The sequence below is a fragment of the Cryptomeria japonica genome, chromosome 6 (assembly GCF_030272615.1).
Source record: "Cryptomeria japonica chromosome 6, Sugi_1.0, whole genome shotgun sequence".
Lineage (NCBI taxonomy): Eukaryota > Viridiplantae > Streptophyta > Pinopsida > Cupressales > Cupressaceae > Cryptomeria > Cryptomeria japonica.
In genome coordinates, this window is record NC_081410.1 from 78,984,660 (window position 1) to 79,011,008 (window position 26,349).

General features: G+C 33.7%; 2 protein-coding genes across 2 annotated transcripts; both read right to left on the reverse strand.

Annotated features, from left to right (window-relative positions):
- Positions 1-1,074: 1,074 nt before the first annotated feature.
- Positions 1,075-2,376, reverse strand: LOC131072851 (3'-N-debenzoyl-2'-deoxytaxol N-benzoyltransferase-like). The gene is made up of 2 exons (XM_058009133.2): positions 1,886-2,376; positions 1,075-1,779 (listed from the first exon to the last, which is right to left on the reverse strand). The coding sequence occupies exons 1-2, from the start codon at positions 2,300-2,302 to the stop codon at positions 1,456-1,458; spliced, it is 741 nt and encodes a 246-aa protein (XP_057865116.1). The 5' UTR covers positions 2,303-2,376; the 3' UTR covers positions 1,075-1,455.
- Positions 2,377-24,417: 22,041 nt separating this feature from the next.
- On the reverse strand, positions 24,418-26,016 carry LOC131072871 (3'-N-debenzoyl-2'-deoxytaxol N-benzoyltransferase). Its single transcript, XM_058009161.2, has 2 exons — positions 25,502-26,016; positions 24,418-25,354 (listed from the first exon to the last, which is right to left on the reverse strand). The coding sequence occupies exons 1-2, from the start codon at positions 25,937-25,939 to the stop codon at positions 24,443-24,445; spliced, it is 1,350 nt and encodes a 449-aa protein (XP_057865144.2). The 5' UTR covers positions 25,940-26,016; the 3' UTR covers positions 24,418-24,442.
- Positions 26,017-26,349: the final 333 nt, after the last annotated feature.

The following is a 26,349-nucleotide window of genomic DNA, read 5'->3' on the forward strand; positions in this document are numbered from 1 at the left end:
AAGGGACATGATCGATCAAGGTACCACTTGATTGGTCCCCTCCATGTTATTTATACACCAATAATATGTTGTGGAGAAAACATAGAAAATATAAATGCTCTCTCTCCACCTACAACAAAGAAAAGAAATTAGATTTATTATATTGAGAAATAACATATACTTGAAAGGAAAAATAACCTTGAATATAACTTGCACCTTGAGTTGAAAATTGAAATACATTTACACATGGGACTAGCATTTAAAGTGTTGTTCATCATTTATAAGATGATAAAAAAAATCTACCGTAAAAATTGATTTAAATTTTCTAAATTGTATTAATTATTCTAGAAATTACTAAAATAATAACAAAAAATTATTAAAATAATGAAATTAATAAAAAATAAAAATTACTCTAATTTAAATTTTAATATTCATATTTAAAAAATAAAATTAATTAATAACTATTTATGAAAATTTTCAAATAATAATTCATTATCCTTAAACTAAACAAATGCCACTAACATCTTATATTTAAAGAATAATAAACAAATTAAAAAAATAGATATTATTATCTAATGATTTCCTTCGAGAATTTCTTAAAGGAAATCTAAAATTTTTGAATTCAAATTATTTTATAGTTATATCTAAATATTTTTATTTTTATTAAATCTATTTATTTAAGTATATTAAAATATAAAAAATCTTATTATATAAAAAATAAGATTGCTTGAGATGAAAGATGGTGACTATTAAAAAATTTTCTAAAAAAAGAGAAAGAAACTTTTTAAGATAGAAGAGGATGATATAAACAATCATTGAAAGATGGTGACTATAAAAAAATATTCTAATAAAAGAAAAAAGACTTTTTAAGATAGAAGAGGATGATATAAACAATCATTCTATATAAGTAGTAGCTTATTGTAAATTTGGTTTGGAATTTTCTATAATTTTATTTAAAAATAAAAATATTTAATCATTACATTAATTTTTGAAATTATTTGTAATATATTTTTTGACAATGGCTTCTACTTCCATTCCAAATGATTGAAATTTTTGTGGAGGATGGATGAAGATAAAAGAATTTGATGTGCTGATTCCATTCTCATTCCAGTGAATAGGGCATATATTCATTGGACTTCCTGACCCAAAGTTGACTTCATTAAATCCCAACGACCTCCAATCACTCAATAGCAAATTAGCTAGGTTATTGAGAATATTTGATGGAAATTGGTCCATATTAATTGTTGATCTAAGATACTCATTATTTAGTGACATCTTTGTTTTCTATATAATGTTCATTACATATGAAAGTGGTTGGTTCATGACATCATTGATAGTAGCTTGTGCACATGCCAAAACAACAACATTTCCATAGTATCCATTTGGTAATGGGGGATTAAATGATCCTTTCACATCTACTGCAAATAAAAATTTTACACTTTGAGTAAGTGGAATTTCAAATGCTTTGGTCCTTGTTCATTCTTGCATCATTCCTTGTTTCATATATTGAATAGTCCCAGAGTGAAATATAAGAGACATTTGAATTGCTTCTTCATATATTGGAGGTTTCCATGAATGAGATGTACTCTCTATTTTTTCTTCAATCAATTTTAAGTCTTGAGCCAATAGATTTCTTGGTTTAAGAAGCTCTCTATCCGATATTGGTTTGATAAATGACTTAACATGACCCTTAGCCATCTCTCCAAGATCTATTAGAAATTTCGCAACCCCTCGTTCATCATGTACCATATGATGGAAAGTCACTTCTACAACAAAGCCTCCACATGTGAAATGGTTTACCTAAAATCGGTTAGTGAAAAAAAAGAAAATTATATTAATAAAGATGAAAATAAATAAACTAAAGATCGATAAATCATTTTATTTTATTCTAAAGCAATGTTTTTACCCGGAGAACCATGAGATGCACGTCCTCCAGAGCTGTATCGAAAGGGAACCTAAAAATCAGCTGCTCCAAATCTCCAAGTATCGACAGGCTCTTATCTACCAGGGTTTCCAGAAAAAGAACACCTTCTCCTGTGCACTCCACTTGAAACTTCCCATCTTCTTTCTTTCTCAGTCTCCCAGCCAGAGGATAATAATACACCAATACCTTTGATAGAGCATCTCGGATTGTATTTGCAGGATCTGGCAAAACATTTGCACAGCCCTCATACACAAGCAACATATTAACTGCCATTCTCACAACTGGCTGGTTATCAAGGTTGGAGAGATAGAGAGTGGGTCTGGGCGAAGGCAGGCATGGTTGCACAAGGCAACTCTCCACAATCTCCTCATTAAACTCTGCTAACCCTGCCTTCTCCATTGTAATGGACACCTCTTCTCTTTACTTGCCTAAAAGGATTCAGTAAGCAAATGGTGATGGTTGATATGAGGCTTGCTTGTTTAGTGTATGTATAAGCCCGGTAGAAGAGTCTAGATATGGAAAGATTTGTTTAGTGTTCACTAGGGTTTACATTAAATTCTAGAAGGTATATATTAACATTAGCAGAAACAACTGATAAAGACATTCACCTTCTTTCCAACGTGTACTTCATTACATCATTGATTAATGAGTAGTTTTAGATAACTATCGTAATTGTCCTCAATTTTCTTCTTCTATAATTCCCTTCTAGATTTTTTTGATGTTTGTTTAATATTTTATGCTATGGAAATATTTGTTTGGTGTTGACTTGAATTTACATAAAATTCCAGAAGATGTATTAACAGTAGCCGATATCTTCTGATCTGTGCATAAGACAATTTGATCATCATTCACTTGTCAGGCTTTCTCAGGCTATCTTCTTTAAAAACGTTTTATATACATCTAAATGTAAATCTGTCCAATGAAAAATGATGTTAGGTGTGGGTTATTAAATAATAAAATTAATTTTAGTATATTGGATCAATCTAATAATTACTAGATGGAATATTTTTTATTTTTTTTGGTTATATGAATTATTTGTGTGTAATCAACAAATTTTTTGTTTAATAATTACATAACTAGAAATCATATCTTGGTGTGCAATGGATATGTCAAAGAGGTGTGTAATGTCGGTTAGGGAAAATTATGGTTTCTTTTTTGCATACATTTGTGTAACACATGGGGTCAATTCGTAGGCCATTTAGCAAATGATGTTTGTGCAGGAGTGGTATCAATGAAAAAGTGATCTTCAAATCAACTATGCATCCACTTATAGGGATCCAAACATTACTAATGAAAACCTTTGAATGAGAAAGTTGTAATGATAGTCTTATGGAAAGATATGTTAGGTGTTGACTTGGGTGACTGCAACATTAATTGAGCTCATTTAGTGTATAACAGAGATGAGATATGAAATTGCAAAGCTAATCTTATGGAAAGATTTGTTGAGTATTCACTTGGGTGACTGCAATGTTCTATCCTATTTCATCTTTACAACATTCTTTGGCATGTGTGTTTAATGTTTACACGAATATGTGTAATTAATAAATTTATTATTTAGGATAATTTTAGTATATCTTCTTTAAAGTTTTTTCATATACATCTAAATGCAAGTAGATCCAATGAAAAACGATGTTAGGTGTAGATTATTAATAATAAAACTAGTTTTACTAAATTGGATCAATCTAATAATTAGTAGATAGAACAATATATATATCTTACATGAATTATTAATTTGTAATTAAGAAGAAAAATGATCAAATTAAGATATTTCTCTCATATATATAATAAGTAATTGCACATTGGTGTACAATGGGTATGCTGAAGAGGTGCGAAATGTCAGTTACATATTTTTTTGCATACATTTGTGTAGCATATGAGGTTAATTAGTAGGTAATTTAGCAAATGACGTTTGTGCAATAGAGGTATCAATGGAGAAATGATCTTCAAATAAACTATGAAGCCACTTATATGGATCCAAACATGTTTGAATCAAAACTTCTAAATGAGGAAGATAGTCAGACTTCATTTTCAAAAAAATCATATTATTTTTGCAATAGGAAGAGAGGGGGAGATGGAGAGGTAGGGATAAAAATTCTAAGAGATAGAGTCGAGAAGAGTGAGAGAGTGAGAAAGGGGGTAAAGAGATATTGAAGGAGATGGAGATGGAGGAGAGGGGTATGGAGAGAAGGAGAGGTAGAGATAAAGATACGGAGGAGAGATGGATACATTGAGATTGGAGAGATAAATATATAAAGAGGGAGAGAGGAAGATATCAATATAAATATAAAGATAGAGATAAGAAGTGATATGTAGAAAGAGGGAGATATATAGGGGAAGAGAGATGGAAAGATAAAGAGATAGAGGGAGAGATGAAAGAAGAAATATGGAGATAGAGATAGAAAGGCAAAGATATATAAATATTGAGTTTGGGGAAAAGGGAGAAGGAGAGATGGAGGAGAGAGATAGACAGATAGAGAGAGTGAGATCTCTCTAGATATAGAGGGTAAGAGAGGAAGATAGAGTGAGTGATGAAGATGGATACAAATAGTTAGAGAGATAGAGAAAGGTAGAGAGAGATAAACATAGAGAGGGAGATGAAGAGATAAGGAGATATATAGAAAGGTGGTGAGATAGAGAGATATATAGATGGTGAGATAGAGTGATAGAAAGAGGGGGAGAGGGATAGAGAGACATACAAATAGAGTGAAATAGAGATAGAAATATAGAGATAGAGAGAGGGACAGAGAAATAGGGGGAGATATAGAAAGAAAAAGAAAAAGATATATTTGTAGAAAAAGGAAGAGAGAGATGCATGGGTGAACTCACAAAGCTGGTTCCCACTTTTTGGTACGTCCTGATTTTTGCTGAAATCATACATTTTTAAAAAAATATAATGATTTAAGCTTTAAGAGGTCCCATTTGAAGTAATTAATTGAAGAGATTTAAATCAAAGGATCTTAGATCAAAATTTCTTGGATAGAACCTCTCTACTTCTAAATCATACTTGCAATGGAGTCTCCTTTGCATCTATCAAATGTTGATAAAAAGCCAATTTTACATTAGCTTTTGGGGGGTCAAATTAATTCATTTAAAAGTTTTAAAAAAAAAAGTATTTAGTCCTTATTATAAGCTTTCCAAATAATATAACTTTTAATATATTTAATTTCATTAGTATATATTTATTTTATTTCTTATGAATGTAGGTTTTTCACGAAACATGAACTTCTTTGTTCAATGCATTGGAAAAAATAGTAAACTAATTCAAAAAAAATCTGAAAAATATCTATGCACTAGGTATTGGCGTTTTCTTTCTAACAAAAAAAAGAAAATTGAATTTTGATATATATAGAACAAGTTATGTGTTCAAACGTACACCTATATCCAAATTATAATTAGTCGAACTTCAAAACTTAATATAAATAAAAAATATTCAACATATCACTATCAAACCAAGTGCATGCCCTGGGTATTGGTGTTACAAACCAAAATTCAAAAGAAATAAGTTTTTATCATTTATAGAAAAAAAATTATGTGTTTCGGGATACACATCACTCTTAAAAAATGTTGTTTGTTGTAAACAACTACTTTTTGAGGGAGATGGAAAAATCAATAAAATTTTATTCAAACAAATTTGCAAAAAATATATTTAGAATCTACAAACAAGATTTTAAAAATCACTAGTTTATATCATCTTCAAATTCTTAACGGTTTAAAAGTTATAGGTGTTAGAAAGTGAAGGTTTTTTTCAAAATATTCATCTAAGTGTCAAAGTTGGTCAAAAAGTGGGAACCAGTATTGTGAGTTCACCCGCATATAGAGAGATAGATAGGGGATAGGGAGGGACAATGGGAGAGAGAGTGATACGTGAGAGATAGAAAAAGGGGGGGAGAAAAAGGGATATAAATAGGTAGACAAGGGAGAGGGAAAAGAGGGGGGAGAGAGGGATAGAGAGAGATAGGGAGATAGAAGATGGGGTAGTGAGGGAGAGAGGGAGAGAGAGAGAGAGGAGAGGGAGAGAGGAGAGGGGGGGAGGGAGAGAGATTGGTAGAGAGGGAGAGACAAGAGGGAGAGATGAAGAACAAATTTCACTACCATTAAATCTGATTTAAATATTCTAAATTTTATTAATTATTCTATAAAATTATTAAAAACAATAACAATAATAATAATAAATAATAAAATATAAAAAATTACTCTAATATAAATTTTAATGTTTATGTTTACAAAAATTTCAACTTAATTATAACTCTTTATGAAAAATTTCTAATAGTGATTGACTATCCTTAACTAAACAAATATTAGACTAACATCTTAAAATATTAAACAAATAAAAAAAGATATTATAATTATCCAATGATTTCCTTTAAGAAGTGTCTCAAAGAACTAAAATGTTTGAATTGAAATTATTATATAATTATATCTAAATACTTGTTACTATTTCTATATATATATATATATATAGTTGAAAACATATACATCATAACCTCTAGTGCCCTGTATTTTATATGTATTCTGCTATCTACAGTATCATTTTCACATGTATATCAAAAAGGCCGTAGCCCTGTGTCAGATCACTTGATATTACAATATGAACATAATATAGAGAGGATTAATACAATAAAATGCCTCCTGTGTTAGTATACATATGAGTGAGTTTACTACTAAACTCAGTAAGCCTCCTCCTCTTGTTTTGAAAAACCTCTCCATTTCTCTCTTTCCATAAAAACCACAAGACTTCACAAGAAAAGACAGACCATAACTGTTTCATCCTAAAGTCGAAAGATTCTACAAAACCAACAAGGATTTCACTCCAGGAAGGGCCAAGTCAGTGATTCCAAACAATAGAAGGGCCAAGGAAGATGGACCACACACCATGGGAAAACTCACAATCAAAAAAAGGTGCTCAAAGGATTCCTGGACATTATACACACCACACCTAATAGACTTGAGACCCTAAGTAGATAAAAAGGAACTGGCAGCTAACTTTTACAAAAGAAGAATCCATCTAAAACAAGACTTCTTAGGATCAATGGGAGAATGCCAAATAACTCAAAAATAAATTACCACATGGAGTTAGGCCAATCAATACCCCACCACTGATTAACTCTAGTAAAGATTGAGTAATCCTCCTTCAACATCAAATAGATATGCTTAGTAGAGATGTACAAAAAGGAATAACCTTCCAGCCATTTTAGTTGCTTCAAAAAGGAGTCAGTATCCATAATCTTACCAGGGAAGAAACAACCTGTAGCCTTACCAATAAGTGAATATGTTTTCTTTTGTGAGGGAGGAATCCCATATTTAGAATTAATCTTAGCCCAAGAGCCAAGTCAGTTGTCAACCAGTACATTGCTAATAATAGAAATACCCTTATCATTCCAGATCTTAGCAGAGCAGCTTTGAGTCAAAGCAAGAGGTTTGTTATTCAAGTTCACCCCCCACCAGATGGATCTATCCGCAACAACATATGCTAGAGAGTTTCCTATAGCATTCTTAAAAGGTAGTAACCTACTTACCCGTGACCATGCTTTCCATAATGAAGCAAATACATTAGAACCAAACACCTTCATGTTATACTCCCCTAATACAATATCACATAAAGGGATATTCCTCCACTTTTTGCCCTTTTTAATAATCGACCTTTCATTATTATTCCTGATCAGCACCTTCCAAGGTTCATTACCATACAAAGCTTTGACAATCCATTTGGAAGCTAAGGTAGTGCCATGGGCTCTGATATCCTTGATACCCAATCCACCCATATTTTTTGGTTTGCAACACCAATTCTAGTTCACACAGTGCCTCTTATTATGAACCATCCCATCAGACCATAAAAAGTCCCTCATAATCCTCTCAAGCTTATTGGTTTGGTAGTTGGAAAACACCCATACAGAGACACAGTAAATATGATGGGAGGAGAGAACCTTTTGAACAATCTGCACTCTACCAGCCAAGGAGAGAAGGTGAGTTTGCCACTTTAGATGTTTCCTTTCAATTTTAGAGTATATCCAATGCCACATATCTTAAGTAGAAGGGTTAATAGAAAAAGGAATACTAAGATACCTTACAATAGAATTCGTACCTTCCCACTACCAACCTTTGTAGGGGATCCAACTTGGAGGAACCTCAGACCACCCAAGCACTGAAGATTTGTGAGAAGCTACCTTTTCTCCAGAGGCCAGACAAAAAAAATGTAATCTATCCATAGCATTATCAAAATTTTCCTCATTCAAGGCAAAAAAATAAAGCAGTATCATTAGCGAATTGGGCATTGATCAAATCATCGATATTAGGAAGATTAAGAGCTCTGATAGAGGGCCCAAGTTTAGGATCCCTCAGAATGTAATAAAGAGCATCAACAACAATGACAAACAAGGTTGGAGTAATGGGGCACCCTTGCCTGATAGACCTCCTTAGAGGGATAGGTTCAGAAAGTTCACCGTTAACCTCAACAACTGTGGAGGAGTCCTCAAAAATAATATCTATCCATCTACAAAAGTGGGAAGGAAAACCAAAAGCTTGCAAGATTCCTCTAACGAAAGGCCACTCAATTCTATCATATGCTTTCGCGAAGTCCAAGAGAACCATTACAATATTTTGTTTATCATTTTTAGCCCAGTGCATTGCTTCTCAACTAGTAACCAAGTTTTTCAGAATATATCTACCTTTAATGAATCTAGTCTTTGTGGCAGAGATGAACTTTTTCAGTAGCCCAACAATTCTTCTTGCTATTAATTTTGCAATAATTTTGTATGAAATATTCAATAAGGTGATAGGTCTCCAATTTTTAACCAGAGCCTTATCCCCACCTTTAGGTAGCAGATTGATGACGCCTTTGTTAATGTTCTCTCCAAGGGAACCTTGATTAAAGGCATCTTCATACAATGCAAATAATTCCAAGCTTATCCATTCCAAGTGCTTCTTATAGAATTCCATAGGTAACCCATCTATCCCTAGGGACTTACCATTGGCTAATGAATTAATAGATATTTTAATCTCCTCTAGAGAGATCTTGTGACTTAGAGCCTTATCTTCCTCACAAAATATTTTCTTAAAGATTAACAATAAGCACTTCTTGAGGGCTTCTTGATTCATATCCCCATGTTCAGAAGAAAAGAGACCACTGTAAAAACTGAAGAAAGCCTCCTTGACTGATACCAGATCATTAGTGATTGAATTGTTGACTTGAATGTCTTCAATAAATTCCCTATTATTCTTTTCTCTGATAAGATTGAAGAAGTAGCTGGTTCCCTTTTCCCCACCTTTAATCCAGTTCATTCTAGCTCTAACCTTCTGCCCTTTGTTCTTGAAGTGTTACAATTTCCTTAGGAGGTTCTTGACTGAGGATAATTCTCCCTCAAGTATCATGTCATTCCCCTTACTCTGAAGTTCCTTTTTAATCTCATTGAGTCTAGATTGAAGAAAAGACTCCTCTTTAGACCTGTCCATAGCATATTTCTTACCAATAATATAAAACATTTTTCTCCAAGAAGCAGTAAGAGCCTCCCACTGTTCCCTAGGTTTGAGGTTAGGAGAACATATTTTGGTCAAGTGGGAGACCATCTTAATAGCCTCACCAATATCCTCATCATTAAGCAAGGATACATTAAGTTTGAAACCATTTTCCCTTTTATGCCAAATGAAAGATGAAGGATCAAGGTTCATATTAACATTGACAGAGAGAGGAGAGTGGTCCTAGGTACTAGCAGGAGAGACACATGTAGGGGATTTCCCCCCCTAAGAGAGGAAAGAAAATAAAGAAGCATCTGCATAGCATCTATCCAGTCTATAATACATTCTCTGCTTGCCACTTTGATTATTGCACCATGTGAACCAGATACCAGAAAAGGATCCCTCTTTCTTCTCCATAGGATCTACCAAATTAAATCTCCTTTTGAATTTAGCCCAGAAGAAATGCTCATTACCCTTCCAACATTGTGTATTGCCACCACTTTTGTCCTCACCATGTTCTATCGTGTTAAAATCACCCACAAAATTCCAATGGGCCTTAGGTAGACCAGTTGTTAACTAGTCCCAAAGCCTAGCTCTATCTCTGAAATCATTGGCAGCATAAATGTTGCAAATACCAAAAACACATTCATTCTCTTTAAAGGTAACCCACAAGGCTCTTTGGCAAGGGGATACACCATTAGCAATGATCTTATTTGCACACTTAGGGCCAACCAGAATGGCAGTACCACCTTTACCCCTATCATGATTGGAGTGGAACCCTATGGCCTGAGCCCATAAATTTGTAGCATAGTATGAGCATGGAACCGTACCACTTTGATCTCTTAGAGACATATAATGTCTTTTTCCTTGATATTGCTACACCATTTTCTGACCACATATTTTCTATCAGACATCTCCAAGCCCCTAACATTCCAGCTATGTATGTGCATCATCATAAGAACTATTTGGTGGAGGGTATTTATTCTTGTAGAGCCTATTAAAGCACTTAGGCACCTCATTGGCTTTTTTACTATTATCATTAGGAAGAGATTGCCTATCAGATATTTTTCATTTTCTTTCTATTTTTTTTACTAACCACCTCTATAAACTTCTTAGCATTATTGATAACCATACCATCCATACCAAAGGGCACAATCTATTTATCAGGAAAACCAACGACCATGGTATTCATGATACTAGGTAAGGAGTTGCTCATCGTCAATTCAGATGGGACTTGTGTGGCATTTCTTAATAAACCAGCCTTCTCCTTAATACTTGCAAGGGAAAGTTGTTGAGCATTAAACCTGGGTTGGGGGGAGGAGTTCAAAACCTTCACTTGATCACAATTAGGAGGATTAGCCTGTACTGGGTGACACCCGACAAGGATATTGGGGGGATTATTCAAGAGAGGGGCTTGGACAACCTCATACTCATCCTCGAACAGAGGATTGGATAAACTAACAAATTTATTGCCACTACTATCACCAATCGGGCACTCAAGGCCATAATTGACCTTCTCCTTGCCATTATCATATGAGATATCCACTGGTAAAGAATTGCCTTCTTTAGAAGAATGAACATAGTTTTTCACTTTACTACTATCACTTCTCAATTTTTTTTTATCATCAATATGAAAATTAACATTGTGAGAGTTTTTCAGAGAAGGGAAATCCTTTCTCATATGCCCATTAACTTTACAAAAGAAACAGGCCCTTGAGTTGCCCAACATGGACAATTCCCAAGAAAAACTATCTCCTTCAAAATCCAGAGAGATAATGTCGGGAAACACAATCTCAGGATCAAGAGCAACAAGAGCTCGAGAATTAAAATAAGGGAGAGTGGTTCTCGAATCCTCGACTTGCAAAACCGAGCCCAACAACTTCAAAAGCTGAGGAATGAATGGCCCAAATTCGGGTTGGAGGTTCTTAATTTAAACCCAGTTAGGGGAGGATTGAACAATAACCTTCTCTACATTTCCTTTGGGAGACTAAGGAAATGCCCTAAATAGAGAGTGCCCAACATTCCAAAAATTCTTCTTCAAGACCCTATCTTGCATGTTATGTGATTTCAAAAAAATTACAAATAAACCCTTCTGAATCATTCTATAGAAATTAACATGAATACCTAATTTCTTGCCCCAGACATAAGCAATCCAGTCATCAAATTTTTTTTATGAAGGCAAAGATTCTTTATCCATGCAAACAAAACATATTGCAATATTTCTTAAGTACAGCTGCTCAGCCCTAATGGCTTTAACCGAATCTTCATTTGGCGACAATGAAAGGGTCTTTAATCTGAGAGGATGAGACTTACCATTTACTCTCCCTCTGGGGTCGTCAGCTGTGCTACCATCACCAAGTCCGGTTCTATCTCCATCGGCTGCGGTCCCTCCCGAATCGGTCTCTGTGTCCATGTGGTGGGCCTGTAGAAAGATCCATCGAAACTAGCAGAAGGAAGGCAAACTATGTCCGATTACTTTGAGACCACTTCTTTGTAAGATAACTTCTCATGCTTACCCTTCTAATAATTAACATCCTCATCCTCCAAACCCCCACTATTATTAATGATGGCCTCCTCATCATTCTTGCGAATGGGATTACCATTAATCAGACCACCCATCCATCTTCACACGAGTGACCTTAGGGAAGGGACACAAATGTAACCTAAGCCCAGGGGCAATCTATTAAGAGAAAAAAGATCATGCAGAGGGATGAAAAATCAAAGAAACAATGTAGCGAATAAACCAAAGCAGAAAACATCCACAAACTAGTCATTCAAACACCAAGGCAACACGGGGAAAACATTAATCACACGACAGGATGACACAGGACACTAAGGGGATCGCACGAGCGCCAGCTGTAATGCATGCTAGAATTCATCTTCAAATAAACAAAGCTATCAATTAGAAGCACTAGGGAAATCACGAATCCCTATCTAATCAACAAATCTAACAAACTAGACAATGAAATGATGCAAGATCAAATAAATTAGGAATTATAAATGAATTCTAATAAAACTCCCTATTCCAAGATTTGCATATTGCTTCCATTGCTCTTCTCCTCTTCGTGGTATGATGGCTCTCAGATATTGCGCTAGTAACCTACAAGTGACACAAAGATTCAAAGTTCGTGATTCAGAGAAATTGTCCAAGATTGAGGAGTGTCGAAAATGGAGATTGGATACTCATTTTATAGAAAATTGGAGAAGATTGATTGAAAGGTGGAACAGAATGATCAAGAGGTGTGAACTCAAGTGAGCTCAAATGTAGGTTGATAGTTGAACTGCTGATTGTAGGAGTGAAACTCAATAGATTGAATAGATTAATTGAGTCAACTGATTGAGAAAAAGTTGACTGAAGGAAGAAAAAGAATGATTGGTGGAAATAAAGAAGATGACACAGAGAGCTAAATTTAGAAAAAGCTAACTGAAAGATGGAAATAGAAGTTGAAGAGATAAATGATTTAATTAATTAATTGATTGATTGAATTAATTAATTTACCATGTGCTTGCATTTAGATTTAGATTATTAATTTAATCTTTGCATGAGATATTATTCAAATAATTGAATTTATTAATTCAATTTAGCATTTGAATATATTTAGAACTTGACTTTGGTTTTCAATTTTATTTTTGAAATCATGCACATGTGATGAATTTGGAAGAAATTAGAAGAATATGAAATTAAATAAAATTAGAATTTGGGGATTTGGAATTGGAAGAATAAATTAGCTAATTAAATAATTTAAAGAAACTATTTAATTATTTAGAAATGGAATTTAATTAAATAATAAAGATTATTTAATTTAAAGAATTAAATTACAATTAGTTAAATAATAAATATTTAATTAAAGTGGCTGGTTCATGATATCATGGACAGTAGCTTGAGCACATGCAAAAATAATACAATTTCAGTAGTATCCATTTGGTAGTGGGGGATTAAATGAGTACGTGGAATTTCAAGTTCTTTTGTCCTTGCTCACCAAATTAAAGCTGCAAATATCCATACATTTTTGTGTAATTCTTTGTTTCATATATTTTATTGTCTCAACTCAAAATTAAGAGACATTGGAATTGATACTTCATATATAGAAAATTTCATACTCTATATTTTCTTCAAACAATTTTAAGTCTTGAACCAATAAGTTCGTTGGTTTAAGAATCTCTCTTTCCCATATTGGTTCACTTGAAATCTAATCAGATCTGAGCTATGAGACTGTTTTGTTTCCAATCTGACAATAGCGTCAAGATCAGATCTTTCAGGATATATACTGTAATGCAGAATTTTAAAACTGGTTAAAAACTATAATCCAAAATCTCAAAACTAGTTAGAAATTATAATCCAAAATCTCAAAACTAGTTTAAAACTATCCTATGTACGTTTTGAAGAACTAGTGTTTAATAAATACTCTTGTCATTTCACCTCATGATGGTGACGTTTGTCGTCCACGGGCTTACCTGAGATCTTGGAATTGATACTTCATATATAGAAAATTTCATACTCTATATTTTCTTCAAACAATTTCAAACAATTTTAAGTCTTGAACCAATAAGTTCGTTGGTTTAAGAATCTCTCTTTCCCATATTGGTTCACTTGAAATCTAATCAGATCTGAGCTATGAGACTGTTTTGTTTCCAATCTGACAATAGCGTCAAGATCAGATCTTTCAGGATATATACTGTAATGCAGAATTTTAAAACTGGTTAAAAACTATAATCCAAAATTTCAATACTAGTTAGAAATTATAATCCAAAATCTCAAAACTAGTTTAAAACTATCTTATGTACGTTTTGAAGAACTAGTGTTTAATAAATACTCTTGTCATTTCACCTCATGATGGTGACGTTTGTCGTCCACGGGCTTACCTGAGATCTTGGAATTTATACTTCATATATAGAAAATTTCATACTCTATATTTTCTTCAAACAATTTTAAGTCTTGAACCAATAAGTTCGTTGGTTTAAGAATCTCTCTTTCCCATATTGGTTCACTTGAAATCTAATCAGATCTGAGCTATGAGACTGTTTTGTTTCCAATCTGACAATAGCGTCAAGATCAGATCTTTCAGGATATATACTGTAATGCAGAATTTTAAAACTGGTTAAAAACTATAATCCAAAATTTCAATACTAGTTAGAAATTATAATCCAAAATCTCAAAACTAGTTTAAAACTATCCTATGTACGTTTTGAAGAACTAGTGTTTAATAAATACTCTTGTCATTTCACCTCATGATGGTGACGTTTGTCGTCCACGGGCTTACCTGAGATCTTGGAATTGATACTTCACATATAGAAAATTTCATACTCTATATTTTCTTCAAACAATTTTAAGTCTTGAACCAATAAGTTCGTTGGTTTAAGAATCTCTCTTTCCCATATTGGTTCACTTGAAATCTAATCAGATCTGAGCTATGAGACTGTTTTGTTTCCAATCTGACAATAGCGTCAAGATCAGATCTTTCAGGATATATACTGTAATGCAGAATTTTAAAACTGGTTAAAAATTATAATCCAAAATTTCAATTCTAGTTAGAAATTATAATCCAAAATCTCAAAACTAGTTTAAAACTATCCTATGTACGTTTTGAAGAACTAGTGTTTAATAAATACTCTTGTCATTTCACCTCATGATGGTGACGTTTGTCGTCCACGGGCTTACCTGAGATCTTGGAATTGATACTTCACATATAGAAAATTTCATACTCTATATTTTCTTCAAACAATTTTAAGTCTTGAACCAATAAGTTCGTTGGTTTAAGAATCTCTCTTTCCCATATTGGTTCACTTGAAATCTAATCAGATCTGAGCTATGAGACTGTTTTGTTTCCAATCTGACAATAGCGTCAAGATCAGATCTTTCAGGATATATACTGTAATGCAGAATTTTAAAACTGGTTAAAAACTATAATCCAAAATTTCAATACTAGTTAGAAATTATAATCCAAAATCTCAAAACTAGTTTAAAACTATCCTATGTACGTTTTGAAGAACTAGTGTTTAATAAATACTCTTGTCATTTCACCTCATGATGGTGACGTTTGTCGTCCATGGGCTTACCTGAGATCTTGGAATTGATACTTCATATATAGAAAATTTCATACTCTATATTTTCTTCAAACAATTTTAAGTCTTGAACCAATAAGTTCGTTGGTTTAAGAATCTCTCTTTCCCATATTGGTTCACTTGAAATCTAATCAGATCTGAGCTATGAGACTGTTTTGTTTCCAATCTGACAATAGCGTCAAGATCAGATCTTTCAGGATATATACTGTAATGCAGAATTTTAAAACTGGTTAAAAACTATAATCCAAAATTTCAATACTAGTTAGAAATTATAATCCAAAATCTCAAAACTAGTTTAAAACTATCCTATGTACGTTTTGAAGAACTAGTGTTTAATAAATACTCTTGTCATTTCACCTCATGATGGTGACATTTGTCATCCACGGGCTTACCTGAGTTCTTGGTCCTCATCTTCTTCAGCCCAATTGATTTTACAGAAATTTTTAAAATCAAAGGCTTAAAGAAGATGGTCCCCTGGGTGCATTCACGTAAAACTTGTTAGATTTCTACTTCATGTGAGGACAAGATGAACAACTTATGACAGGTGGTAGTGAACAGGGAACTCCAAGACCTAATCGTTATATGATTGTAGATTTAATCAATGTGCGAAGAGGGAAACCCACGAGAAAGAATGGCTCTTATCAGTTGTTTTTTTCTTGTGCTACGGTAAACAACCATCATCAAGTTTTAACATGGTGAGCTGTGGAATCTCCAGATAATTTTGTTTCATGTGCTTATATCGTATTCACTAGTTTTTGGGATGTCACATATGTTGATATCTGGGACGACAACTTTCAGAATCTATTGTTCGTGAAAGTGGTGCCGCCGAGGAAGTTTGTATTTGTTAATTATAAACGAGCACAAAAAACACATACAAAAAATATACAAATAACTAACAACAGGTAGCTAAAACTGATACAAATAACCAACAACACAAAAACACAAAGAATTATAACATAAAAGGTTTTCTCTATTTAGATTTGCTAAGCCTAGTCATATTAAGACATTGTTAAACATGATCTTTGGCATATGCATAGCTCTTTGTTATTTTTCACCTTAGACTCTTGAGACTTTGTCATCTTTGGTGAGAGATGCTTGTAGGTACATATTTAGATTGAGGTTTTTAGCCTTTCTTCATCTTGGTGAACATTTTGGACTATATCATAGCCCCTTAATTATGACATTTGAACTTGTAGATAGTAAAATAATTATTCTATTATTGATCATTATTTGATTGTGAAATCATTATTAATATTTATTATCATCATTGAATATTTCTTTATTCTTTACTTAAAATGAGTTAATTATCATCCATTAAATAAATAAATAAAATTATAATATTCATCTATTATCCATCACATAATAAAATAAAATATTAAATTTCACATCATATTCTTCAATTATGGGTCAAATAGATATAAATTAATCCAATGTTCATCCATTATCTATCAATTAAGAAAATAAGATAATAAATTCTAGCTCATATTATTTTTATCTATTAAATAAATAATTAAAAATTCAAATTTTATCTCTTTTAGTTAACTAAAAAATCAAATTAGTTAACTCAATAGTCAAATTAGTCCACTTAGTAATCCATTCAATCTACCCTCTCATGCACATAGTTATCATATTTTTATGCAAATAGTTAAATCCTCCTAAATTCCTTCAGGCATCTAATTTGATCACTAACACCAATAGTGAATTCACAATTGAATTTTATTAACAATTTAATCAATTTAAGTTGACTAATAATCATAAATTTATATTAAAATTATAACAATTCGCAACTCATCTACAGTTAATATGGAGGAGGAAATTTGACACCCTCAAGGTGATGAAATCCCAGAGGAGCAATAAACCTACTCCACCTTACTAAACTAGCACTCTAGTGAGCCAGGAGATAGAAAATACTGAACTACCCCAAACCTAAAATAGAGTTTTACTAGATAGAAGGTCTGTCAAACTACCAAACTTTAAAAGATAAGTCATAGAGCTTCTTTGGTGGTCGCTGCCCAGTCTCTGCTTGAGGACACAGGTGTGGGTTGAAGATGACAACGCAACACGGTAACGCCCCGTACTAACATAACACAAAGACACAAATAGAAAGTACATAGCAACACATAGATATATCAAATAAACTTTTGAGTTAAATAAAAGAACAATGAGTTGAAAAAACAAGTATAACACTGAATATAAACTAAAAGAAGAGAAGAAGGATGCCTCACGATTGGTCCAATATTAAACCCTCTCCTTGTTAGGTCCCGGAGACAACTGAGAAGGGGGGGGGGGGGGGTGAATCAGTTGTCTAATAAATTCAAACCAAAAATCATTTAACCAACTTAATGCTTAATATCGGTAAACCAGTTAAGTATGTCGGTAGATAGTGTTAACAGTAAATTGCTATACCGGTAAAGATTAATGCATGAAATATAAACATAAAGTCATCCACAACACATAACACCAATATTTGTATGTGGAAACCCTATAAAGGGAAAAACCACTGTGGGAAACCTTACCCACAATCAGATGATACTACTACAGATAGTAAGTGTACATAAATGGGGTCTACACATGTAGAAAGGCCAATAGCTTAGAGCTCACTACTCAATCACAAAATGGGAGTCACACTGACTACAGTTGGATGGTTAAATCCAATAAGAATGTACTACACAAAATAGCATCTTCATATGCTAGATTCAGTATTGGTGTAATGCTGATATGCTTCTACAAAAACCTAGCTTCACCTTCAAATGATGTCTTCATGTATATGTCTGCTTAATCTCCCATATACCTTCTCACAAACTTTTTTTGCATTCCACATTCGATCTTACAAATAAGATCTTACATTTATACCATAACCTAAGACCAATTTTAGTAGGTCATCTCTACAAGATATTACAAAAAATATTTTATAAACAATATAATATCCGATGCGATAACCGATTGAACATGTCGGCTTAATGCATTTACAATAATAATAAATCATCTCCATAGTGTGCCATGCTGATCTGGAAAAGATAAACCTACTGGTGTAACCCTGGACCTATTTGCTGGTAAAAGCAAATATGCAAATATGAATATACCAATGATTAATTCTTCAAAACAAAGTGTCCACAATTTTTTTTTGACATTACCAAGTGTCTTCTATATCATTCCAAGTGCCAGTGAACATTATATCATGTCGGTGAACCATATACTAGTAGCTGTGCAATAGTTACTTGCTTGCCGGTAAATGTTGTTGGATCTCCAAAGTGCTAGTGTTCCAGTAGGTGTTGACATCAATGACAAAACCATACCAAAATACCAACAGTCCTTATCTCCTGAGATCACTTTGAAAACTTGCACACACAATAGAGAGAACATGTTGGGGCTGTGTATAGAGGTCTACCATAGTCAGACCCCCATTTTAACTTTTCCACCTCTGCAGACAACCAAAAGGCTAGAAGATAGATAGAAATTAATATAAATAATATTCTATTGGAGATACAATGCTTCAATGATTAAATAAAGAGGATGAAACTCCCCTTCAACCCCAACAAAACAAGATCTTGCTAGCGTGAAGGTGAGCACTAAGAAAATCTTCAATATATAGTTGCAAAGATAGTGGTGGGATAAATGGCATGCATCAATGGTGGAATGTAAGAACCATGATCAAGAAGTTTCAAGATGGTGTTGAGAGCTCAAAGAGTGTCTAAGGGGTTCGAAACTATTGCTAGAGAGCCCAAATGAAGCTCTCAAGACTAGATAAATACATTAGGCTTGAATCCAACATTAGTGGGCACACAAAAAAGCATTTTGAACCCTGCCAATTATAGGCATAATGCTCAAACAACCACCTTCAATATAAAAATTTGTGAGATGGTAGCATAGATGTCCCCATGGCGTGCTAATGTCCACAAGGCAAGAGTCAATGAAGTGAGGGAAAAAGCCAAGGTAAAAGATGACTAGGCAAGCCATGTGATCAAAAAGGACAAAGAGGTGATTATGTTCTCCAATTAGTGTAAAGTGAAGGCATTTGTGTAACGTAGATTTGCACAAGGTGCAATTTACGATGTTACATTTTCCCCCACTTTAGCAAGAATATCGTTGAACAAGATGCAAAGATAAAGTAGAGATAAAGTTTAGAATGATTTTACCAAGACATGAAGGGGAAACAAAATACTCGAATCAAAGTTTCCCCCACCAAAGTGTCACGAACCTTCATAAGATCTTGCTAGGTTGTTCCATCAGAAACATATTAGCTATAGAGAAACATTAGAAGAACAAGTGGAAATATTGATATGATAAGAGACAAAGATAATAGGATAATGATTAAAAGATATGCATCTGTATGGGTAGGAAGTTGTGTTATTATAGATAGCCATACGATAGGGCAACTTGCATCAATTGATGATTGATTAGATAATGGTTTGGCCTCCACAAAGGCAAAAGATAAAAAGATCAAGTGGTTTGGACCCCACAAAGGAAAAAGATAATAAGAGACGAAGTGGTTTGGCCCCCACAAAGGCAAAGATAAAAAAGAGAACAAGTGGTTTGGTCCCCACAAAGGCAAAATATAAAAAAGAGATCATTGGAAAGATAACATAAGATTGAAGTGCACATATACAGAGATGCAAAAAATATGAAAGCCCCCCCATAGAATGGTATGCGTGAACACATGTCATTCTAAGGAGGAGAGACATTGTCTCATGTTAACATAATGAGATGTTTCCATGGAATGTCATATTTGTCTGATGACACATAAGACCCACAATATCAACAAAAACACAAGGGCACAACAAGGTCCGCTAATTCGGCATCAGAACCCATAGAAGTGAAAAGAAAAATATTGTATATAGCTGCATATGAGTGTTTCATCATGGTGTCAAACTTTATGGATGATATGAAGAAAGCACATAAAGACAAAAAGAAAATTAAAATTGGGTCAACATGAAAGAGAGCATAAATGCCCACAATGCTTTACATCATCCCTAATATCAAAAAAGAAAAAGATGACGAATAGAAGAAGAACAATTGACAAATATAAGAAGTTTTAAGATTAAAATCCCCTATTTCCAAACACCTATGGGGTAACTTGGATCCTCCAAGAGAGCACAATAGATAAAGATAGTCAACCTCCCATTTCCAAGTACTAATAGAGTTTAACTTGGGTCTTCTGGGAGGGAACAAACATATAAAGCAAGTACAAGGGGACACAGTTAGACACACTCTATACTTAAGATAAAGAAAAATGAGGTACTATCCTATGGGTCATCCACCAATAGATCATCATCCTCCCAATCTATATCCTATGGTGAGTGGACGAGCTCAAAGATGAACAACAAGAAGAGTAGCACTGGACATAGCACCAACAGTAAGAGCCAACCTATGAGGTAGCTTCCACATTCTCATCCAATATCTCTTTAGAGATGAGAGTCAACGACCACATGAAGTTTATAGATTGCACCATGATCTCCTTTAAAGAGTCAAACAAGTTCCTCTTAGCAGAAGAGGTAGGTGACCCGGCTTTAGGTGGCAAAATAGGAGTTGCACCACCAACCTCTAAAAGAGGCAAAATAAAACTTTGGAGAAGACACAACCTCCTAAACAAAATAGACAAGCAGAAAAAGGAACAAGCACTGAAGCAAAAAATAGAACAGATGAAGAGATTACCAGAGAGGATTTTTAATGATGAAACTCTAGAATGATATCCTACTCAAACTTGTATTTAGGAAGGATTGGAGATATGGGCCTCCAATAAATTGTAGCAGGTTGTAGGATTCCAAGAAAGCTTTGATGAAGATGCAACTATGAAGCTACAAGATTAAACAAGATTGCACTAGACACCACTTGTGTGTGTATCATGTTGAGTAGCTGAGAGAGAAAAGACACAATGAGAAAAGATGTGATGAGAGGGGGTTTCAAGGATGGAGAAATGAAAACCTAGACCCATTTAGGGTGAGGCTTGCCAATAATTACTGAAGCAGGTGGGAGTAGGACATAAGATGAAGCAGGTGATACAAAAAAATGAACAATGAGAGCGGGAGTGGAAGTGGGTCTGAAAATAGCAAAAGCGGGAGTAGACACTGATGATTCAATTGCAGCCTTCAAAGTAGCTTCACACTCCCAGCCCATTATCCACTGTCGATGCTTATGATCACACACAAGTTGGTTCTTGTGTAAAAGGGGACCAGGAACATAGGTTTCATGAGAAAATGCATTGTGATCCATGAGAGAAACCTCTGAGACCATTTTTGATAAAGGAGAAGGCTCTATTGATGAAGTAGGATGTGCAACTAAAATAGGTACTATGGACATAGCCATGGGTGCCCTTCCTCTTTTCATTCTAGGAGCAGTTAGAGGAATATGGGGTAGCCTCAGTGGCTATGATGTAGGAGCTAATGGTGACAAGTGAGCACAAGGTGAATGCTTACCTTTAGCATGCCAAGTAGGATGAGGGATGTCATCTAGGATTAGAAGATCAAAGGTTGGGTGGGCTTATGGACTTTGACAGTATGGGTGTCTTTCCCTTGTCTGCATCAGAATCAATCATGGGAGAAGAAGACACTGTCAAGGTTTAGACAATCTTAAGTGAGTGAGGAGGTCTACCATGATTAATAGGTTTATCCCTATTCCCAAATGAAGAAGGGACAAAAGACACGACTTGTTCCAACACAAGAGTAGACAAGGAAGGTGGAGCAGATATTGATGTAGGAAGGGGCAACAAATACCTAGGTTGAACCATCTTAGGATCCAAATCGGACTTCATATTATACTACTATAATACTCTATATATTAAATCATCACAGGGAAGTAGAGGTCAAACTAGAGAAAGCCAAAAGTGATCCAATGAAAAATCCCCATGGGATACAAGTGGCTTTTATCCAATATCCTAGACAACATGTATGGAGCCCTCATGAGGAAAATTTAAGCACTTGTGGATCATTGAGGGGATTGCATGCATAGAAATAAACTAGGGGATGCCTAGTTTAACTTGAAAAAGATCTAATTCAATAATAATAATTAATGTGCTTGATAAAACCTTGGGTCCCAGAAGCACCGTCAAGGTGATATTTCCCAAAGGCCTAAGAGACAGCCCATTATGCATACAAAGGGTAGCACGAAACTCATCATATCTTGGCATATGATTATCATTAACAAGTAAGGCCTCCTTTGTAATAACATCAATTCTACACGAAGGATCAACCATCATACCCATAACAGTCTAATCTAGGTGAATATTAGAGACAATGATGCTAGGAATCAAGAGATCAATCATACTAGTAGAAGTATTGGACATAACAGTGTAACCTAGGTGAATATTAGAGACAATGATGCTAGGAATCAAGAGATCAATCATAGGTCTAGTGTCAACCATGTGTACTATTTCTTTGGTCATGTCAACACTGAGATGAGGACCGATACCATTGAGTTGACAATCTTGAGAGGGAGCATCTACAAGTTGCACGTGACTCTTAATGATTAAGGATAATACCCTCAACACCTCCAAGTGTCTACTATTTGAAATGAGCTTATCCCTTAAGATACTTACCACATTCCCCACTTGGGAGAGAACATTTTCCTGAGTCAAGAACCCTTCGAAGTATCTCAGTTTCTCAGGTATAATGATTGAATCCAAGTCAAATTGAATAGTGATGTTGGAATCATGGTCAAGAGTGGGAGGAGATCCCAAGGTACTATTTATAGTGATTAGTATCTTGCAATCCTGGTGTAGAAGAACCCCCAACACTAAAACCCTTAATGGGATATGCTATAAAATTATTTTTTATTATGATAGAGTTAATGTGCATGACACACAATATTGTATGGATTTAAAGTATATGACATAAGAAATAAATTATATAATAATATAATACACATGTGGAGGGTGTAGATAATCATTTTATTAGATCCTACTAAACATAATTTGAAGATTAATACTAATCCATTTTCATTTGATGATAAAGTTGAGGACGACAATGGATACATGAACATGATTTTAGTGATATGCATGATAAACATGAGGCTAGTGATGAGAGTTGGAACTAGAATTAGGCTAATTAAACAAAGTATCTACCACTACTACTTTGGGATAATAATTATTAATTAATTAGATAAAATAAGAATTAAATTTTATAATATATTTAATTTAAGAGATTATGGAAGAAAGGTTATACAAAGAAATATCCTAAAAATTGTACATGGGCTTTCTTGTGCATGAAGTAATGTGCATTACATAATTTAGATGAAATATTATTATAAAAGTAGGAGATCTTACATCTATGTGAACATTATTCTTATGCACATAAGAGAAATGATTTAGGGAACCAATCGTTATTCTATAATAGGATTAGGTGAGAAAAAAGGGGCAAGGAGATATTTTCATTCATTCCTTGTTATTTTTGTAAGGATGCTTTATATGATGTAAATAAGCTTTAGTATTATGTATATCTCATGTATGGTTAATTTTATTAAACATAAGATATAATTAGTAGACTTATGAATTACAACTTTATAGAGGGAATCAATGTTGAGTCTATTAATCTACCATGCATATTACATGAGACTGCCATTTAAATTATTGTTCTTCATTTATAAGACGATAAAAAAAATCCATTGTAAAAATTGATTTAAATTTTCTAATTTTATTAATTAGTCTACAAATTATTAAAAATAATAACAATAATTATTAAAATAATGAAAATAATAAAAAACAAATATTAATCTAATTTAAATTTCAATATTCATATTTACAAGATAAAATAATTAATAACTATTTATGAAAATTTTCAAATAATAATCGATTATCCTCAAACTAAACAAATGCCACTAACATCTTATATTTAATGAATAGTAAGCAAATACAAAAAAAAAGATATTATTATATTTAAAAAATAGTTAACAAATACAAAAAAAGGATATTATCATCTAATGATTTCCTTCAAGAATTTCTCTAACGAGATCTAAAATTTTTGAATACAAATTGTTTTTATAATTATATCTAAATACTTGTAATACTATTTATAAAAATGCTTAACCTTTACATTAATTTTTGAAATCATTTGTAATACATTTGTTGGAAATGGCTTCTACTTCCATTTCAAATGATTGAAAGATTTGTGGGGGCATCCAGGTTATCATCTTAAATCCATCAACCTTTCCCTTAGGAGGATGGAGGAAGATAAAAGAATTTGACGTGCAAATTCCATTCTCATTCCAGTGCATAGGGCATACATTCATTGGACTTCCTGACCCAAAGTCGACTTCATTAAATCCCAACCACCTCCAATCACTCAATATCATATCAGCTTGGTTATTGAAAATACATGATGGAAATTGGTCCATATCAATAGTTGATCTAAGATACTTGTTATTTAGTGACATCTTTGTTTTCTTTATAATGTTCACTATATATGAAAGTGATTGGTTCATGACATCATTGACAGTAGCTTGTGCACATGCTAGAACAACAACATTTCCATAGTATCCATTTGGTAGTGGGGGATCAAAGGATCCCCTCACATCCACTGCAAACAATATTTTTGTACTTTGGGTAAGTGGAATTTCAAGTGCTTTGGTCCTTGCTCGCCAAGTCAAAGCTGCAACAATTTCAAATGTAGTGCAATTGTCGATACATTCTTGCATCATTCTTTGTTTCATATATTTTATAGTCTCAGAGTGAAAAATAAGAGACATTTGAATTGATTCTTCATATATTGGAGGTTCCCATGAGTGAGATGTACTCTCTATTTTTTCTTCAATCGATTTTAAGTCTTTAGCCAATTGTTTTCTTGGTTTAAGAAGCTCTCTATCCCATACTGGTTCAATAGAGGGCTTAACATGCCCCCTAGCCATCTCTCCAAGATCTATGAGAAATTTCCCTAACCCTCGCCCATCATATATCATATGGTTGAAAGTCACTCCTACAACAAAGCCTCCACATGTGAAACGATTTACCTACAGTTAAATTGGTTAGTGAAAAAAAAAATTATATTAATAAAGATGAATAAACTAAACAAATTATGTAAAATTTTATGAACATAAATAACTAAATACATAAAATAAAGAGAAATCATTTTATTTTATTCTAAAGAATATTTTTACCTGGAGAACCATGGGATGCACGTCCTCCAGAGCTGTATCGAAAGGAAACCTAAAAATCAGCTGCTTAAGTGATGGTTTCAGCTGCTCCAAATCTCCAAGTATCGACAGGCTCTTATCTACCAGGGTTTCCAGAAAAAGAACACCTTCTCCTGTGCACTCCACTTGAAACTTCCCATCTTCTTTCTTTCTCAGTCTCCCAGCCAGAGGATAATAATACACCAATACCTTTGATAGAGCATCTCGGATTGTATTTGCAGGATCTGGCAAAACATTTGCACAGTCCTCATACACAAGCAACATATTAACTGCTATTCTCACAACTGGCTGGTTATCAAGGTTGGAGAGATAGAGAGTGGGTCTGGGCGAAGGCAGGCATGGTTGCACAAGGCAACTCTCCACAATCTTTACATTTAACTCTGCTAAGCCTTCCTTCTCCATTGTAATGGACACCTCTTCTCTTTACTTGCCTAAAAGGATTCAGTAAGCAAATGGCGATGGTTGATATGAGGCTTGCTTGTTTAGTGTATATATAAGCCCGGTAGAAGAGTCTAGATATGGAAAGATTTGTTTAGTGTTCACTAGGGTTTACATTAAATTCTAGAAGGTATATATTGACATTAGCAGAAACCACTGATAAAGACATTCACCTTCTTTCCAACGTGTACTTCATTACATCATTGGTTAATGAGTAGTTTTAGATAACTGTCGTAATTGTCCTCAATTTTCTTCTTCTATAATTCCCTTCTAGATTTTTTTGATGTTTTTTTAATATTTTATGCTATGGAAATATTTGTTTGGTGTTGACTTGAATTTACATAAAATTCCAGAAGGTGTATTAACAGTAGCCA